Here is a 15,972-nt window from a genome sequence, read left to right on the forward strand (position 1 = left end):
TTCCACAAATTTTTGTCCTTTTTTCCAGCTGGACTTCAGCGACGACATTGCACGAATCATTCAGACAGCCATTAACAGTGATGGTGGTCAGCCTGAGAGCAGAAGGGCTAACAGCATGGTCAAGTCTTACTTCATCCGGGTAAGTCTGTTATCTAAGGGGTTCTTAACCTTTTTGACCTTGGGATCCAACTTTTCCACTACAGAGGGGCCCGAGTCCCACTAAAAAATTAACATTGAATTAGTAATCTTATTGTTAATTTTAATCATATTCAATAATTATATTTAACCTATTTACATCTTCACAGGATAAACATTGTCAAATTATATGAAAGCATGTGTTAATCACAAAATTTAGGTCAGGCTGACTACAAAAATAACTACTGATCACATATACTGCAAAATAAACTCATAAAAACTGCTGAAAAATAATTGTAAATACAACTATGCTGTGCTAAAATAAACAAATTTTAACTAAATTAGTAATAAATAATAAAGACTGTATTTTCCCGACTATAAGCCTCTACTTTTTTCCAAACCCTGCGGCTTATGCAAAGGTGCAGCAAATCTTTGGATTTTTCTTTACTAACGATAATTTATGGAATGGATTGAGTAAAAAAATCAAACAATGTACTAAAATGATCCACCTTAAGAAACTGTTTAAACTCAAAGTGCTTACAAAGTACAGGAAAGAAGAATCCTGATACACATCTTGAACCTTATTAAAACAGGACACAATCTTATTAATCTCATAAAGGATGAATAAAGACATCGTCTTTTCTGTTTTGTTTGATAGTCGTTTTACTGCCGTCTTACAGGCACCGTTTCATCAATCAGTCAATCAATCAATGTTTACTTACATATACAGTATAGCCCTAAATCACGAGTGTCTCAAAGGGCTGCACAAGCCGCAACGATATCCTCAGCTCAGATCCCACATCAGGTCAAGAAAAAAACTCAACCCAATGGGATAACAATGAGAAACCTTGGACGACCCCGGGCGACCTGTGCAATGGACGTTGAGTGGATCTAGCAAAATATTGAGATAGTCCAGTCCATAGTGGATCTAACATAATAGTGTGAGAGTCCAGTCCATAGTGGGGCCAGCAGGAGATCATCTTGAGTGAGACAGGTCAGCAGCGCAGAGACGTCCCGAACTGATGCACAGATGAGTGGTCCACCCTGGGTCCCGAATTTGGACAGCTAGCACGTCATCTGTAGTCACCGAAGGAGAGGGGGGCAGAGCAGAAAAGAAACGGCAGATGAACTGCTCTAAAAGGGGGGTCTATTTAAAGGCTAGAGTATACAATGGAAACATTTAAGGTATGTTTATAAACGTTTACAAAAGCTTTCTATGTAAATACCTCATTTTACAACGTACCATATCTGCGGCTTATAGGCCGTTGCAGCTAATATGAAAAATATTTTTTCCCCCCTAAAATTTAGTGGGTGCGGCTTATTCTCCGGAAAATATGGTCTGTTTCTTAAATAAACTAATTATAAAAATTAAAGTGCAAATGAAAATACAGACTGCGATGAGGTGGCGACTTGTCCAGGGTGTATTCCGCCCGCCCGAATGTAGCTGAGATAGGCTCCAGCACCCCCCGCCACCCAAAAGGGACAAGCGGTAGAAAATGGATAGATGGATAAAAATACAGGTTCACTGCTTAATTTTTTAGCTTAAAAAACGTAGCTATGACTTTAGCTACATTCGTCTTCCTTTTGTTTAATATTGTCATTACTGCCACAAGTGGTGGAAAAGTGTATTACAACTGAGTACCGCTGCAGCCAATACGGATTACATCTGAAAAACAAAAGCTTTTTGGTGGGCCAGCAAAGGGTTAATAAAAACTCTTATCATACTGCAATAGAACATTCAGTACATGTCACATCATTAATAATTATGACTGTTATTCATTCATGTTCTTCCTGGGGCCAAAAGCATCATCGGTGTTGAATGTTCTGTTTCAGCAAATGGACCGAATCTTTCCCTGGTTCAAAGTGAAAGAGTCGAGTGTCTGGGAACAAGCAAAAGTCTGCGCCAAGTGAGTATTTACAACCAAGTGTACTTAGTGACTAACTCTTTGCAGCCCTCTTCCACTGGTGGGTACAATCAAATAATTTCATTCTTGGAAGTCGCAGATTATTTTTTTTAAATCCTAATTTTTGTTTAAAGTTTCACAGCAGGAATTTGGCTTTTTAATATTATAATGGGAGCCTTTCTCTGAAATGTGGAGGTCTGTAATTATTGAAGGCAAAGAGGCGGTTTCTCTGGGAGACGCTGTTTTTACCGTCATCGCGTCATGTGTGTGGTGGCAGTAGGCAGCCACAAAGCGGCAAACTAATATTTATAGAATGTATTGGTTGAGTTTAGCAACCCTCCTCGGTTTAGACAAAAGTATTACAACACACGTAATCAATTAACCAGAAGTTTAATCTTAAAATATTTCCTGTAAAAGGAGCACCAACTCCAGCTTTTCCTCCAATTTCACAGTCTGGTGCAGTGGTCCAAGACTTTTGTGTATATGTAGTGGAAACAAGAGCAAAGGGAAAATGAGGAGTTAGGCTTGTTCAGCCCTTAAGTCAAGAGAGAATCGACTTAAATGAGTGGCGCAGGACAAACAAGTGGATCTCTCTTTGGACTCTTGCCGCAATTAAAGCTTCTGTCAAGTCTTAGTGTGCGGGTAATGAAATAGATTTCACTGCAAATTTACCGTGCTCACAGAAAAGAAATGGCTAAAAGGCGAAGGGAAGATAAGAAAGTTTGCGTTTTAAAATCCCTCAGGCGAGGAGCCCTGATAGGAATCAAGGTTTGAATGATGTGGAAAATGTTAGCACTTTGTGATGTAATTCTGGTCATGACGCATGTTGTTTCGTTTCTACTTGTGTTGCTTTGCTCTGGTCCACAAAATAATACAGCTGTACTTAGTTATTGGAAAATCCAAGTTGCTGAGTTTATTAGAGAACATACAGTAAACGATATTTAAACTGTCATACAAGTGTAAACATAAGCTAACCACACACTGTTTCGGGAAAGCAGAACTGTTTTTTTTTTTTTTTTCAGACAATCTGTGAAGCCCATGTCCCGCCTCCCGTCAAATATCAACTGACATTTAATCCTGCTAATGAAATGATGATCACCCTCTGAATTTTTGTTCAAGTACTTTATTGACTTGAGTGAATAAAACAACATGAGGGAATCAATACAATAAATCCGCCATTTACCTCTCCTGAACAAGTAGATTTTTTTTGGAGTAGATTGTAGGTGTTTAATGTGGAGTGTATTGATGGCAGAAGGCAGCTATTGATGAATGCCCATGCTGTGAATCCCTAATGAGAATGATGGTATTGAATAAATGATGCTCTTGGTAGAGACGTCTGTAGGCATGAATATTCATACCTCATAAAGCCATACAATGCGCACTCTTTCACACGTTCTCGCTTAATCACCCCAAACACTCAGCGCTCTCCTTGGAGCTCTCAGCTTTCCCAGACCCATTTATTATTTATTATTTGCTTTGCCTGGTTTCCAAACTTGGTTGAGCGGCGAAGCGAGATAGTGTCACGTGACACTGGGGAGCTCTGTGATGCATGTTTGTGGCCTTATTGTGGTGCCTTTGACAGGCTACTCCATTTCACAGTGTCACAACGAACGCATCACGGGGAACCTTTAACCTTTTTTAACCGCTTTAACTTGAAAAGCAAACATTTGCTTCTTGAATCCTGCACAGAAGTACAGTAGAAGATTAGTATGCATTGTCCAAATCGATGTTGATTTACTATAGTTAAAATGTATTTAAAGAGGGCCTTCACAATGATTTATTTTGTTATTTAGATATTTTTGGACACTCTGTCCACTAGTCCTAATGTTGACTTGTATGTGCTGTGTTGTCCTCAGCAGTGGTCTCCTCCCCAATGCTGTTTTGCCCCCGTCTTTGGACCACAACTACGCTCAGTGGCAGGAGAGACAGGGACTGTCCCGCTCTGAGCACCCGCACCTCATCAAGAACATCATTCCAGCTCCCTGCCCCAAGACCCCCTGTGAACCAGACTCGCGAGCCACCACTCCTCAACGCCCTCCATCTTTACCACCGCCACCTCCACTCATACCAGGTAAGTCCTGGTATAAGTCCACCATACCGGCCCCTGAGTTTGGTTCAGAACTTGGAAGACAAGCATTTTTGCAGCGAATAACTCAAACAGCCGAGTGCTCCTGTTGTAGAGGCACTTGGACCACTAAACACATTGGCAGAGCCTTGCATTGACATTTTAACCTTGCTAGAAAACATAGAACATTGTTTCCATGCACTAAATCAGTCTGATTCGTCAAGTAATTTGGTTTCCATGCTCTCGACTCGCTCTCATGCAAATGGGGTGCGATTGTGCTCATTTCAGCTTGTTTAGCTATGTGGGAATGTAAAAAGAAGAATGGAATACAGTAGTGATGTGCCACAGCACTAATTTTCTTTCCGATCTGATACAGAGTAAAATTCAGGCTGGTTTTGGCGATACCGATCCAATACTGATACTTTGTGCAAATATATCTAATGTATGGACTAAAATTAAAAAAGTTGTGTGTTTTCAAATGCTAACATAAAAAACAACAGTAAAAATGTAAGAAAAAAAGGGCAAAAAATCAGGATGTAGAAAGAAAAAGCTGACATTTTTAAACTAATAACTATTATCAATATACTTAGTCACCTATACCACAACGTTTTGTCTTTAAATATATATGATCTGTTTTTAGCATTTAAAAAAAAAATAAAAAAAAGTTTAGACACCCATGATCTAAATTATTAGAAGCTCTCAAAATGAAAGTAAAATATACTTTAGTACAAAGTTTAGTTAGTTATTTAGTTAAAAAATAAAATAATACTAATTTACGAAGTAATCAATTTGAAAAATTTCAACAACAATTAGAAACATTTTAAAATTTGTAACTGAACATTAACATTTTTGTACTGGCAGAATTTTTGACACACTAGATTATGACACACTAGATTATGCAGTTACACAATCGTATTAATATTTTTTTTCTATTTTTACATTGAAAAAAACAGTAAAAATGTAAGAAAAAAGTACAAAAAAAATCGGTATGTAATGAGAAAAAGCTGAAATGTTCTAAGTAATTAATAATAACATACTTATTTGTCACCTGTAATATAAAGCTGACACAATATCTGTTTTTAGCATTTTCTTAAATAAAAAAATATCAATATGGCCCCTGGATACTTTGACTTTTCAGTATGTGGCCCTTGGTTGAAAAAGTTTGGACACCTCTAAACTAAAGTATCGATATTTTGATTTGAGTATAGATATGAGAGCATAAAGATCAGGAATCGGCGGTACCGATATTTCTGTATCGATCCGCACATCACTAGAAGAGAATGCAACATGGAAGAGCTACAACTTTCTACTACTATTTGGTGTGGTTGGTAATGTTTTAATGTGTTTATTTATTATGATCAGCAGAGATTTGCAAAAAGATTATAAGACTATTTTGGTGAACTTCTTGGACTATTTACTGTTAAATACAAACTACACAGTGAATTATTTTTAATTGCTGGTTTACATGTCAGTAGTGTTGTGTAAATTGTTGTATTTAGACGTTTAACTCTTACGTCACTACATAAAGTATGAATGACAATGTTGTGGAGGATCTGAATGAATTAGATCGACGGTGTCTTGAAGTCATGTGATCTACCACTATTAATTATTGTTGTTATCTACGGACTAACAAAATATACACATTATTTTTATTCATTTTTATTATTTTCAAGGTTTTTCTCCACCAGTTTCTCCTCCGTGCTGGCATCAAGTTACGTATTAAGTGTTTTTTGGACAACATTCTTCTTTGCTTGTGAGAGTAAAGAGTGGCGTGTTGGGGAAATTACGTTGTTGCAGTGCAGGTTTTTACATACAGTAGCAGAAGTAAAACATAATGAACTACAAAAAAAATAACAATACACACTACATATTGCGCACTAATAAGTATAGAGACAAGATCAAATAAAACAAAAAACACTACCATACTTATTGCACACCAAGAAAAAGTAATCACAGTAATCGTATTGCACATCAAGAAAAAGTAATCACATAAGTGCGTTGTAGAGTCTTATGGCTGTGGGGACAAAGGACATGCGGTAGCGCTCCTTCTTGCACTGTGGTTGTAACAGTCTTGGTCCTCCACAGAGATTGGCGCACCGATGACACCTACATGCCAGACAACTGGTTTCCAATCGCATAATTTAGCTGTATTATTTTCAAAAGCTAAACACAATCAGATTAAGGTGTTTCCATGTGTGTATGGAATCTTTTTTTGAGCTGAATTATTTGAGAAATTAGACTAATTTAGTGCATGGAAACATACTGACTGGGGTCTAAACTAGTGATTTACTTAACTGAACGTCCCTCAACACACCCCTTTAAGTCCTCTCCCTTTTGGCAGTTATACATTTATTTTGTAATGTGATTTATGTAACTAAGGTGCAGTCAGTATTCACTTGTTCAACTTCCTTAGTTGTTCTAGTGGTGTTCTTCAAGGTTCCTCTCTTTTTCATCATTTGGTCTTTTCAACTGGTGGCTCGGAGTTCAGTTGAAAAAAACTTGAGAGACTCACATTTTTTCAACAGATTCTTATGAACATTACATCAAAGAGATGATCTTTAACTAGCTTTTTTTGCAGATGGTCTTTAAAAACAGCAGAGCTCTCCTCTAACGCTGACAAAATAAAGAGACCAAAATCAAATAGAGCTTGTTCTCTCCGAAATATACAAAATAGTAAAGGGATAATCCGGCCTATTAGTCCTTAGCTTTTTGAAAATGTGGCCCCAGAAAAAATGTAGTTTAATATCCCTTTCTAACACACTTACATAGCGTCACTTCCTGAAGTCCCATCACATCAATGGTACTGCTTGCTGTCTGTGCAGATTGTGAAGACATCCCAGAGCGTCCTCCTCCACCAGGCCTGAGTGATAACAGGCAATGTGCACTGTGTCTAAAATACGGAGACGAGAACACACACGTGAGTAAAACTGGCTTTGTTTGGATGCAGAGCGCACACGGAGTTGAATTTGTCATGCGTGACATGTCCATTATGATCCAGAAGGGGGGCAGGTTGCTGTACATGGGTCAGAACGAGTGGACGCACGTCAACTGTGCACTGTGGTCAGCTGAGGTGTTTGAGGACGACTACGGCTCGCTGAAAAATGTACACACGGCGGTTCTCAGGGGGAAAAAGTTGGTAAGACACAAGCTTATGGATTATTATTATGGAATATACGTCGGCGGGTACAGTTTTGGGAGAAAAAAAATCTGACATTTTTGGCGCCCTCTATGGGTTGTGCTCAAAATACTTTGGAAGACATGCTAGCACACTTGTAATTAGGGGTGTCCCGATAGAATTTTTGCACTTCCAATACGATAACGATATTGGAGTCTTGAGTATTGAATCGATACTGATATTGATCTGATATATCACCTTGAATTATACATACCGGTACTTTAATTATTTCCTAGTCTGCAATGTTAGAAAAGGCTTGATCAAAGAACAATGGGGTATGAAAAACACTAACCTATTCATTATCTGGAATGGACTTATGCTGTCTTAAAGTTGAGATGGAGTGGCAATTGTTCTTTTGGCGACACCTAGTGGCCGCAATAATTCATTAACTTAAGCTCATGAGGCAGCAAGTTGAACAATGCGGACACATTTATTACTGGATACTTTCTACTACGCTTCTGCTTTAGAATCTGTAAGTAATATGCAACTACTTTACTCTTGTTTAAATTGACATATGTGATGTTTTAGAGGGCACTTATTATGTATGTTTATCTTGTGTGCTTACCTGTTATGTAGCTGCTGGCCTATAGCTTATAGCGCATGTTTAGCTTTTGTAAATGATTTCACTAAAATCCAAGAAAACACCAACCTTGTTTGTTTATTTGAGGACATTTAGCTGGTAACTGTCTCTCCAGCTTTGTACAAGTAAATGCGCTGCAGGACTGCTTGTATGGAAGCTTATATTGGACATTTTAGATGCTAGCCAAATTAATCCAATACTTTATTACTTTCTTTTTGCTGATATCGGACCGGGACACACCTTTATGTAATACAGATATTTTTAAAGCTTTAGGAAGCATTAAACAAATGCTTAATGAGTTATGGACAATTAGTTCGTAGGTCCCTTTATTCGATGCAATAGAGGATCAATTTGGACTGTCAGAAAGGGAATGTAATAATAGTGTATATGTGTATTGAGGTGGTAGTTTGCAGTAGTATAATACTGAACTCCATCTTACGGAGAGCTGTTTTTATATTTTTCCAAGAGTTACACTATTTGCATGACTCCAACCACAATAATATGTTTATTTATTACATTATTAAATAACTGACAGTGTAAATAAAAACTGAACTAATGTAAAGGCAAAATATTTAAGTATAACTCTTTAACTACTCTATCTCATTATACTCTAAAAAGGGCCCCCCCAGTGTAGCATTAATAGATGCTTCTCTGCAAATCTTAAGCCCTAATTGTCCCTGTGCGCCTCTTCACAGCGCTGTGAGACGTGTCAACAGCCGGGAGCCACAGTGGGTTGCTGCTTCGCATCTTGCACCAGCAACTACCACTTCATGTGTGCCCGCCATTGCCACTGCGTCTTTCTGGAGGACAAGAAGGTCTACTGTCCTAAGCACAAGGAACTCATTAAAGGAGAAGTAAGACAATCCATTTTCTTTATGCATTGTTCACTCTTCAGTTACAAATATGCACTCAAAGCATCGTCCTTTTCTCATCATCTTATCCATGTTTTATTTATCTTGCTCACCCCCTAGGTAGTGTCTGGCTTTGAGGTGGCTCGCAGGGTACTAGTTGACCTAGAGGGGATGAGTGTGAAGAGGAAATGGTTGTCAGGACTGGAGCCAGAAAATGTCCACATGATGATAGGTAGAGTGAGTGATGCCAGTGTGGATCTTTCTCTTCAAGCCTTCATGTCTGATTCGATGACTTTTCACTAATGCATTAGGCTCCATGGCCATTGACTGTTTGGGTATACTGACTGAACTTTCAGACTGCGATCGCCAACTGTTTCCCGTTGGATACCAGTAAGTGTTCATTGTCTTTTAAACTTATGTAGTTATTTGTGCAGGACTACTGGCTAACCAGCTAACAAACAAACCATATTTTCATAACAATGACTGTTGCAAATTAGACACAGCCTAAAATCTATATTGCGATACATATAGCAGCTTTCTGCGATAATGCAGTATACTGTATATTACAGTGCTGTACAGTGCGATAAATGTAATCACAAATGCAACTAAAAAAACATTGTGCGAGTTAAACATTTTTTTTTGCAAATTGCTTCTAAAATAAATACATCCAAATTTGCTAAAACTTCAGTGAAGTGTATTGCGTGTTAGAAATAAATTTAAATAGCTTTTGAAAAATTGGACTGTGCAAGTGTTGATCCCTCGCCGCTGAGAAGCCCCCCACCCCCTGCGCCATGCACAGTTTTAAAAATCAAGGCATGGTGGAGATATTTAATTACGTCAACGGATATTTCCGTTTATGGGCCAAACTAAATTGAGATATGAGTTTTGATCCATATCGCCCAGACCTACACTCGTGTTAGGGACAGTGCTAGCAGTTTAGGGATGTTTTCTGTGTCTAATTGAGCGTTACAGTAGGCCTTATGATAGCAATGTGTTTATGTTCTAAGTGCACATGTGTACCTTGTTTGAGTGGTAATAATAAAATTGTGATATTTAAGACATTTCATTTTGCTACAAAAAAATTTCTGTGCTACAAAAACAATTCTGTGCTACTATTTGTTTTTCATTTAGTAGTACTGGTGCTACTAGTGAAAAAGCTAAGTGTGCAGCACTGCATTACAATTAGGAATGCAACGGCACATGGTAAAACACCAGACAGGTTTGTCCTGCACCGGACAATCGGCCCTAATGGGCCGCATTTTTTTCGGCTTTGTAATTCATTTTGTGGTATATGTGTGCCGTATTGTGGGTTACCTGTTCCATTGCATCCCTAATCACAATATAATACAATTTCAAAATAGGTTATATAAGCTCTTAATTTGGCTTATATTACATAGTGCATCATTTCTGGCTGTTTTATTTTCAAAACTTTCATTGAATGATTACACTCTGATCACAATTATAATCAGACAAAAACACAGAATGGCAGGGTAACAAAATCCATTAAAATATTTGAATTATTTCATTATATTGGCACTGTTTTTTAAATCCTTTTGAGTTTTGCCCTTAAAAACCTCCATCCATCCATTTTGGGTGCTGGAGCCTATCTCAGCTGCATTCGGGCGGAAAGCGGGGTACACCCTGGACAAGTCGCCACTTAAAAATGTATTTCCTGAAATTGTAAACACTAACAAAAATGACAAATAATTTTTGGATTATAAAAAATATCAATCTGACCACTGTAGTATCGACCATATACTGATACTATACTTGTTATATATTGATCCGCCCACCTCTGTTTACGTTCAATAGCTCTAGCTTGCGGTTACGGTGTGTACTGTAGCATGTTTAGATATTCCTCGTCTTCCAGTGATAATGTTACTTGTAAGAAACATAGTTTATTTGCTGCCATTGAGGCGAGGATTGCTGACTTAACTTGTGGCTTTGCGCTGTGGAAGGACGGACGTTAGCCGCTCGCGACAATGCTTCAGTACATTGAGGAGGTGTTTGTTCGCTTGTCGCTGTCAATTTTGCGGGACACCGCTAGAATGTGTCATCAACATGTATTAAAATGATAAAACGATAGTATTGAAAGCTTTGTCGTTGGCCAAATATATATCATGTATATTGTAGGCCTGCAGTTCCTGGGTAAAATCTTTGCGGGAATGAGGATGTTCTAAAAATGTCGGACTAAAAAACACAATTGTTAAAGGTAAATTATTTTTAAGTAGCTGCAGATGTTTAAAATGTCCTTTTAAACTAGCAATTTTGTTCTTTTGTGTTTTTGTTATTAGCTAAAGGTTTGTTTTAAAGAAGATTGAAGATAATACTTTACTATTTTTATAGTAATAGTTTAAAGACTTTTTTTATGTGCATCTATCTATGCATGAAACTTTAAAATGTCAACAAAAGGTTACTCGTGTTAAGTATTTGTTTCAATAAAACAACTTCACACACGTATATGGCTTTCCAGAAAAAATATCGGGATATGTATTGTATATTGATAATCAGCCAAAATATATCAGGATATGATTTTTGGTCCATATTGCCCAGCCCTGGTATATTGTCTAATACCCTATTTCAAATATGAGCATAATGGTTTTAGTTTGAAAATAGCAGAAGAGCTTCAGAACATTTTTAACATCAACCTCTGTCCTCCCTCAGGTGTTCGAGGGTATATTGGAGTACCTTGGATGCTCGAAAGCGCTGCGTGTACACTTGTAGGATCCTGGTGTGTCACCCTCCTGTGGGAGAGGCTGCACTGAAGAGCATGGTGGCTTCTGAGGAGAATCACACAATCGCACACAGCCCACCTCCCATACAAGGTATCGCACAATGTTTGCGTTGGACTGTCACAGCACGAATGAAATGTCTGACCAGTGTTCTGTCGATGTCTGTTTCAAGACTTTCCTGATCCCTTTGAGTCACAGAGGCGCTCCGACACGCTTTCCCCTGCAAACACCCCCAAGCTCAGGGTCTACACCAGGAACCGGCACCCCAGCTACCCACCTGCCACCCAAAGCTTGCAAGGCCATAGTCCAATGCCATCTCCAGGTACAAAAGTGCACTATGAGCATCACATTATTAGAACGTGAAAATGTACTTCATGCTTTGTGAGTCAAATATGGATCATTAGCAATCAATAATTGATTTTCTCTGTAGGAGGTTCGTCTCAGCTCCAAAGTCATGTCATGGCCCCAGTAGAGTCACCATTGGACCCTCGGAATGTTGATTCACGGCACCACAACTCCCCTACTCTCCCCTTTCCTCCGCAGCAGCTGCACAAGGCGAGGCGGGTGAAATCACTCCCTCAGATTTTGCCACGGCCCCTTACTTCACCCCCTCCGCTTATCTCCTCACCCATCAGAGACCCTGAAAAGGCTAAACACTTTGTCAAGAACGACAAAAGGTGCAGACTGTTGACAGCAGACAGGAATAAACAACAAGGATCCAGGAAAGCAGACAAGGTTAAGACGTTAAGTCGAGATCAGTCGGACATAAGTGAGTCAACAGCCAAAGAGCAAGAAAAATTGAGACCAGGCATTAAAGAATCAGAGAGAGGCAGAACTCTGGGAAAAGACTCATTGGGAGATTCAGAGAAAGTGCGACAAATAAACCAAGAATCTGAAAAAGGAAGACCGGTCAGCAGAGAGTCAAACAGCAGAGACGCAGATAGGAGCAAATCATTATTAAGAGATTCCAACATGAAGGATATTGAAAAAGCAAGATCTGTCAGCAAGGATTCTGAGAAACATCGACTACTTAATAGGGAATCAGGAAAAGACAGACCATCCAGCAGAGACTCTGAAAAGTCGAGACCTCCCTCAAGGGACTCCAGTCATAGAAGCACCGAGAGAAATAAAGACTTAGGGAAAGAGATTGACCCTGGCAGCCAGTCTAAGCAGAGTGCAGGCGAGAGTAAGAACGCCAGGCTGCCACCTGCTGGCTCGGGACAATCCTCTCCTCCTGTGGGCACCGCTGTACTCTCCAGTCAGCAAAGAAGTGGCAGCACCAAGCAGGCCGACCGGCACAGCAAACCTGGAGGCAAAGAGCAGAATGTCTCTGAAAGCCCCAGTGCTCACAAGTCCACCTCTAACGTCAAGACCAGCTCAGAGAAAGAGAGCATTGGAAGCTTAGCGCCATCTTCACTCTTCAACGACTCCCATGTAGGGAAATCCAGCTCCCCGGCTGCTACGTGGAAATCAAATGATTATTCATCAGGTCCAGCTGCAGGAGCGGCCATGAAACCTCTTTGGCCATCCAGGACAGCAGCAGATGATGACCTGGTCAAACCAAGCTCCATACACCTGGTCACCCCGGCTGCAGCATCAGCTGCCAAAAACAAGCTTTCCAAAGTCAAGGCAGGAGGCAACAGAGACGTGTCCAAAGGTCAGGAGAAAGGTCTCCAAAACAGCAAAAATGACAGCAAATCCCCGCTATTAAACAATAACGCTAAAGCTCCTGGCACAACAAATCACAACAACAGCAATAGTAAAATTCCGATGCTTGCAAGGGGCACTAAAAGTAATTGCAAGGCTCAGGGGGAGAGGCCGGAGAACCTGGGATCTAAAAGGCTGTTTTCAAAAGGCAGAGAAATTTTCAGCTCCAGTGTGGACAACTTCCAAGGGATAAAGACATCCTCCCAGTTCCACATCAAACCAACTATGAAGCAACTGGTGTTGTCTAACAGAGAAAAGAAGAAATCTGTAAAAACCTCCTATGTACCACTGAAGCCCAACATGAAGAGCGACCCTAACGGCACCAGCGGCATGGATGGTATTTCTTCCTCCTGTCCCACCACAACTACCTCTTCGGCTTCTCCTGCTGGACAGGAGGCCCGTTTCTGTGCCCGCTCTGCTCTCTTCTCCTCACCCTCTGCCAGCAGCAGTGACAGCTCAGAGTCTGATCTCCAAACTCAAACAGAGGAGGAGGACCATAAACATCACCCCTGCGGCGAACTCCGAGACCACCGCGGACTCCTTGCTCAAGGCACTGAAGATGAGGCAGACGGCCCCGATGATTACCACGACAGAAGTATGGACGACGCGCATCACGAGGACGACAGCGACGGCTCTGGGTCAGCAAAGCGTCGCTACCCTCGACGCAGTGCTCGTGCACGCTCTAACATGTTCTTTGGACTTACACCCTTCTACGGGGTCCGCTCCTATGGGGAGGAGGACCTTCCTTTCTATGGCAGCGGGGATGCATCCGGCACCATGGTTAAGAGGAGGACTGGCAAAAAGTCAGCTGAGGGGCAGGTGGACGGCGCGGATGACATGAGCACATCCTCTTCATCGGGGGACAGTGGAGACGAAGAGGACGGGTGTATGAGCCAGAGAGTCAATGACCCTTATTACTATAACTTCACACGGACAATAATCAACCCGGGAGAGGGCCTGCCATCTATAGAAGGACTGGATCAGTGTCTGGGACGTGGCTCGCAGCTGCAGCGCTTTCTGAAAGATGAAGAACAGCAGCAGCAGAGGGTGCAAGGGAAAAATGACGAGGACTTGCTCAATGCTCTGTAAGTACATAGTATTCTTTTACACTCACTTGGTGACTGCATTCATGCCACTATTCATCTGACACACGTCCATCATGCACGCTGCTAATGTGAAGACAGCCAATTAATACATCAAGTGCGCACAATGTGATGTTTGGAGCGGATAATCAACAATTGGGGTCAAATTTCACAAAATAGTCCCGTTGGTCTAGATTAGCCATTATGTTAAAGAGGTTCATTTAGCCTACTAATGTGTATTTATAAATAGTTGATTTATATAGGCTAGTAAGGTAAAGTTTTGTACCTGACAAGTTTCGGCTATCTTGCTTCTGCAGCCTTCCTCAGAAGCAAGATAGCCGAAACTTGTCAGGTACAAAACTTTACCTTACTAGCCTATATAAATCAACTATTTATAAATTAGCCATTAGTTTATCAATTATGCTGACTTTGATTTTAAAATATCCATGCAGCCGTCGGAAAATTGTGTGAGAAATATTAATTGGAGACTACTAGGCCTGGGATGTTAACACAATTTGCTGGACGATATCTTCTCCTACAAATTATTGCCAATAAAATTGTCAGCATTATTTTATGTAATCTACAAGTAATGACCTTTTCCCAAGTTTAATAATGCAAGTTACCCTTTTAAACTCATAAAGTTGCATTTTTTATTAGTACTTTTTACCATTTTAATTGGATGGTAAAGTACTTTTAATTATCTTAAAATAGGTAAACAAAACAATGGAATTCTCAATCTCTGTTTGCAAAAAGTTTACTTCAATCGATTTTGAGCATCTTCAAGTGCATTTTCTTCCCCAGTTGGAAAAACAGGGTCAGGTGTTTTGTTGGGGTTTTTTTCGTCCGTGTTGATTGGCTCATGTTGTTCATTCGGTTTGAAGCCGAAATATTCCCACACCGGACATTTATTTATTTATTTGACAGGGACAGTGTACATTAATAAACATTACTGTAAATGTACCAGAATTAGCCATAAGGCTTTTTACATCTGTTATCCCTGGACTGATGTTAAAAATGTTAAACCTAATAGCAATAATGATTAGACAACAAAAAATCATTAACAAAATCCATCAGTGCGATGAGCTACTGTATCAAATAACATACACGCAATATCCTATCATTAAATTTTAGGGTAAATAAGAAATCACTATAGACAGATACAAACATTCAGATGATCTTACTCTACATGATTTAAATAACATTCAGACGGACAATTAGTGTTGACATGTCTGACTTGCTACAAAACTTAATTTTAAATGGGTTTAAAAAATATTATAAGAGGCCGACCCTCTAATGTGCCCTGGGGACTGTGTTCCACTCCTTGGATGCTCTCACAGAAAAGGAGCTCTGGCTGAAGGAACTCTTCCTGAGTGGAACCACACAGTCTCCGCGGGCGTCCCTTCTGGTTACACAATGTGTGGCGTTTTTGTATGCTCACAAACTGCCTAAATGAAAGGGAAGATAAACCATAAACTACTTTGTAGATTAAACAGAGATTTGAGTTTTTGATTAACTTTTCCCAATTTAGAAAGTGGTGTTTTTCTAATATGGTGCAGTGGTGAACTCTTGATGGATTTTTGTCCAGTATTTTTATTGTTTGTACAATGATTCCAATGTTTTTAGTGTGCCTGTGACCATGTGGTTAAGCAGTATGTAAAATGTGACAGGACCATTGAATGCATGAATAGTCTTGCTGACTGCAAAGATACGTTTGATCTAATGAACCAGAAATGTGCTAAGT

General features: G+C 39.8%; 1 protein-coding gene and 1 long non-coding RNA gene across 7 annotated transcripts in view; one reads left to right on the top strand and one right to left on the bottom strand.

Moving 5' to 3' along the window:
* kmt2a (lysine (K)-specific methyltransferase 2A) overlaps positions 1–15,972 on the top strand; it is a 90,783-nt gene that overhangs the window by 60,326 nt on the left and 14,485 nt on the right. For 2 of the 4 annotated variants that reach the window (XM_062060079.1, XM_062060080.1), the window contains exons 15-25: positions 29–139; positions 1,969–2,042; positions 3,896–4,110; positions 6,927–7,021; positions 7,103–7,240; positions 8,555–8,713; positions 8,831–8,942; positions 9,022–9,100; positions 11,375–11,535; positions 11,615–11,764; positions 11,873–14,234. In XM_062060079.1, the coding sequence (XP_061916063.1) occupies positions 29–139; positions 1,969–2,042; positions 3,896–4,110; positions 6,927–7,021; positions 7,103–7,240; positions 8,555–8,713; positions 8,831–8,942; positions 9,022–9,100; positions 11,375–11,535; positions 11,615–11,764; positions 11,873–14,234 (3,656 nt within the window). The remainder of the gene's footprint in view (positions 1–28; positions 140–1,968; positions 2,043–3,895; positions 4,111–6,926; positions 7,022–7,102; positions 7,241–8,554; positions 8,714–8,830; positions 8,943–9,021; positions 9,101–11,374; positions 11,536–11,614; positions 11,765–11,872; positions 14,235–15,972) is intronic. The other 2 variants (XM_062060082.1, XM_062060081.1) reach the window with 2 other exon arrangements.
* The window catches only part of LOC133658248 (uncharacterized), a 55,873-nt gene continuing 44,993 nt past the window's right edge, over positions 5,093–15,972 (bottom strand). The window contains exons 5-6 of one of the 3 annotated variants that reach the window (XR_009827429.1): positions 6,870–6,994; positions 5,093–6,210 (exon numbers count right to left, since the gene is read on the bottom strand). This is a non-coding gene — a long non-coding RNA (uncharacterized LOC133658248). Of the gene's footprint in view, positions 6,995–7,276; positions 8,873–15,972 lie in introns of those variants that run through there. The other 2 variants (XR_009827427.1, XR_009827428.1) reach the window with 2 other exon arrangements.

The sequence above is a fragment of the Entelurus aequoreus genome, linkage group LG10 (assembly GCF_033978785.1).
Source record: "Entelurus aequoreus isolate RoL-2023_Sb linkage group LG10, RoL_Eaeq_v1.1, whole genome shotgun sequence".
NCBI lineage: Eukaryota > Metazoa > Chordata > Actinopteri > Syngnathiformes > Syngnathidae > Entelurus > Entelurus aequoreus.